The sequence below is a fragment of the Fukomys damarensis genome, unplaced genomic scaffold (assembly GCF_012274545.1).
Source record: "Fukomys damarensis isolate Sample0158 unplaced genomic scaffold, DMR_v1.0_HiC HiC_scaffold_28, whole genome shotgun sequence".
NCBI lineage: Eukaryota > Metazoa > Chordata > Mammalia > Rodentia > Bathyergidae > Fukomys > Fukomys damarensis.
This window is the reverse complement of record NW_022900940.1, coordinates 3,249,680-3,252,692: the sequence shown is the minus strand read 5'-3', so window position 1 is coordinate 3,252,692 and position 3,013 is coordinate 3,249,680. Positions and strand designations below refer to the sequence as shown.

Sequence of the window (3,013 nt, the reverse complement as noted above, 5' to 3'; positions counted from 1 at the left end):
TCTCTGCCCCGGGCGGGCGGGCGTCGGGTCGGGATGCACCACCCCAGGTCCCGCAGGAGCCCGCCGGGGCCCTGACCTAAAGGTCCTTCGGAAGGACCCCGTGCCCGACTCCTCCATCCCAAGTTGTCAGAGCCGTGACCTTGGGAAAACAGTCCAGTTTAAACACGTGAAACGGACGAAAGCCTGTCTTTTGGCCTTTCGTAAACACTGAGACAGTAGTTATGTAAAGTTTTTATGAGAGTTCTCTATAATAATCAGGGACTGTACTAAGCATTTCACTCATGTTTTGCAAAATAATTGGGTCTTAAAGGAGATGTTAGTCCCAATAGCTTACGTCCCCACTTAGTACACACGTATATTTTAATCAGATGCTTAGTTTTGTGCTGATGCCACAGATTTCAGTGTTTTCTCACTTGACCAAGCAGACATAATTTCCCCACCCTGCGTGGGAGAGGGAAAATACTCTTGTAGTGGGTGTGGTGAGTTTGGAAGGTTTTTTTTTGCCAGTTACCGGCAGTGCCTTGTTCAGTAGATACTTCCCTCTCTCATAATTGAATTGCAACTGCAAGACTAGAATGACAAGTTTAGTTTCACATTCCCAATCACCTTTTATTTCCCTTTGCATAAAATGACAGTAAAGTTTGAATGTTTTCTGTATGCCAAGTACTGTACTAAGTCCTCTGTGTGATTGTCTCTATCCTCATGACCCCAAGAAGTAGGTACAAACAACGTACAGATGAGGTTTGTGGCTGTTCAGTAATCTGGTCAAGGTTATAGTGCTGCGAGTTGTGGAACCAAACAGCTATTCAACAAAACCTATGATACTTATTGCTGGGCAATAGTTCTTGGTCCCTTTTGTAAAATTTGGATATCATTAATATATTTGGAGGTAAAATTTGTGGAGTTACAGGAAATTAGAAAATGAGAAAGTCACAACCTTACATGAATCTTGCACTGATTAGAAAATACTGTACGTGCATTTTGTTTAGAGTGTCACCTTATTCAGTTGTGTGTTCAGAAAGGTTTCTTAGATGTCAGTGCCAATCTGTAGCATATTTATAACCTAGACCTTTTTTTGTTTAGTGTTAACAAAAACCACCTCATGGTTTTACGAGATTCTGTTTTGAATGATTGGGCCCTGTCTGAGAAAAATGGGTAAAAAAGTTCACATTAAAAAAAAAAAAATCTTTAAATCACAACTTTCAGACTTGGAAAGGACACCTAATTAGTGTTATATTTGAAGCATCACAGTTCTGAAATCCTCCCTGCCCATGTATCTGCTACTTCTTTATCCAAATATCCAAATACCTTAACGAAATACGGTGAAGGTTTGCAGTGGTATTTTTGTAAATAAAAAACGTACAGAAGTTCATTTTTCACTGATTAATCAGTATTCTATGTTTGATAGGGGGTTCCTTTAGAAACATAGGCTAGAAAGAACACATACAGTTCTTTTATTTCTTTTCTTTATATTTTTGTGGTGCTTGGATAGAACCCAGGTTATTGAATGTCTTAGCAAGGTCCATGAGCTATATACTTGGCCCTACATACACACTGCTTTTAATTTTAAATTAATAATATAATAGACAAGAAGAAATTGGAAAGCATAGACATAATCACATGGAACATTTCCCTTTTTATTTGAGCAGGTGCGGTGTAGTTACCTTTTCATTTGGGGAAACCATAATAGTTGTAGGTGTGGCTTTTTCATACTGATCTTTGCAGCTGAATTTACTGTGTTCTGTGCAGAATGGCTGTTGATGGTGGGTGTGGGGACACTGGAGACTGGGAAGGTCGCTGGAACCATGTAAAGAAGTTCCTCGAGCGATCTGGACCCTTCACACACCCTGATTTCGAACCAAGCACTGAAGTGAGAGACGTTTATTTTTAAATAACTGCTCTAATAGTTTTTTGTTTCAAAAATAATAAAATGCTTCCTTTTAAATTTGCTTCTATGATTCAAGTACTACTAAGTTTACTTTGTGAAACTAAATCTTGAAGTGTTAATTGAAGATAGCTAGTTTTTACTTGATTAATATTTGAGTCATTTCCACATTTCTCATATAAGTTGAAATTTTCAAGAGAAAATGATTTTATAACTACATTTTGAATACCAGTGCGCTTAAAATTGCAGTTTAAAATGATTTCTTAGGTATATTCCCATTTTGTAGCCCCACTATTAGAAATAATTTTGACAGGAATATAAATATGCTTGTTTAAATTTTGAAATTTATTTGGAATGAACATCTTAGTATATTGAATGTGATTAATTGCATGTTAAAAGCATGTGTGCTATATAACAGAAACATAGAATTTTGGGCTGGTGTCTAATTTAAGTACATGTTCAGATAGAATTTGTTTTTTATTACAAGGTTTAAAAAATGTTTATAGTAAATGTCTATGGGCTTTTGTGTTCATGAAGAGATAAAACTTGGAAATAGAAATATTGAGGTACTCCTAGAAATTAATGTGCAAATGCTCGAGTTTGGCTTGGAGTCTTGAGTACCTTTACTCCTGTAGTGTTGGACAGAATTGGCAATACTAATTCAGCCTTTCTTTGGGTAATGCACCATATTTTCTTGTGATTTTAAAGTTTTATTGCCTGACAATTTAGGATTGTCACTCTTTTAAATGATTGTTCTACAATATTTGTGCCTATATGGGATTTTTCTAAGAGTTTTTTTTTTTTTTCTGGCATCTTATATTTTGAGAGTTTTACCCACTGTATTCCTTTTTTTTTTTTTTTTAGAACTTTAAATACTTTTCAATGCTTGATTCTGTTTTTAAGATTTCTAACTTTTCTAAGAAGTCAGTAAAATAAGTGCTTCTTTCAAAAATGAAAGGGAAATAACTAGAAATAGTTTTTTGTTTTGTTTTTGCATTAGAAATACCCTCTTACTAGGCATGGTACATACCTATAATCCCAGAACTTGGGATGCTGGGGCAGGAGATTGTTGGTCTTAGAATTTTGAGGTCAGCCTGGGCTGCATAGTGAGTTCAAGTTCTACATAGC

At 36.0% G+C, this 3,013-nt stretch overlaps 1 protein-coding gene across 1 annotated transcript in view; it reads left to right on the top strand.

The window, feature by feature from the left end:
- The first annotated feature begins 1,667 nt into the window (after window positions 1-1,667).
- Window positions 1,668-3,013, top strand: part of Uba3 (ubiquitin like modifier activating enzyme 3) — a 21,871-nt gene continuing 20,525 nt past the window's right edge. Inside the window, exon 1 of the mRNA XM_010635920.3 lies at window positions 1,668-1,870. Coding sequence (XP_010634222.1) covers window positions 1,751-1,870 — 120 coding nt within the window. The 5' untranslated portion in view covers window positions 1,668-1,750. The remainder of the gene's footprint in view (window positions 1,871-3,013) is intronic.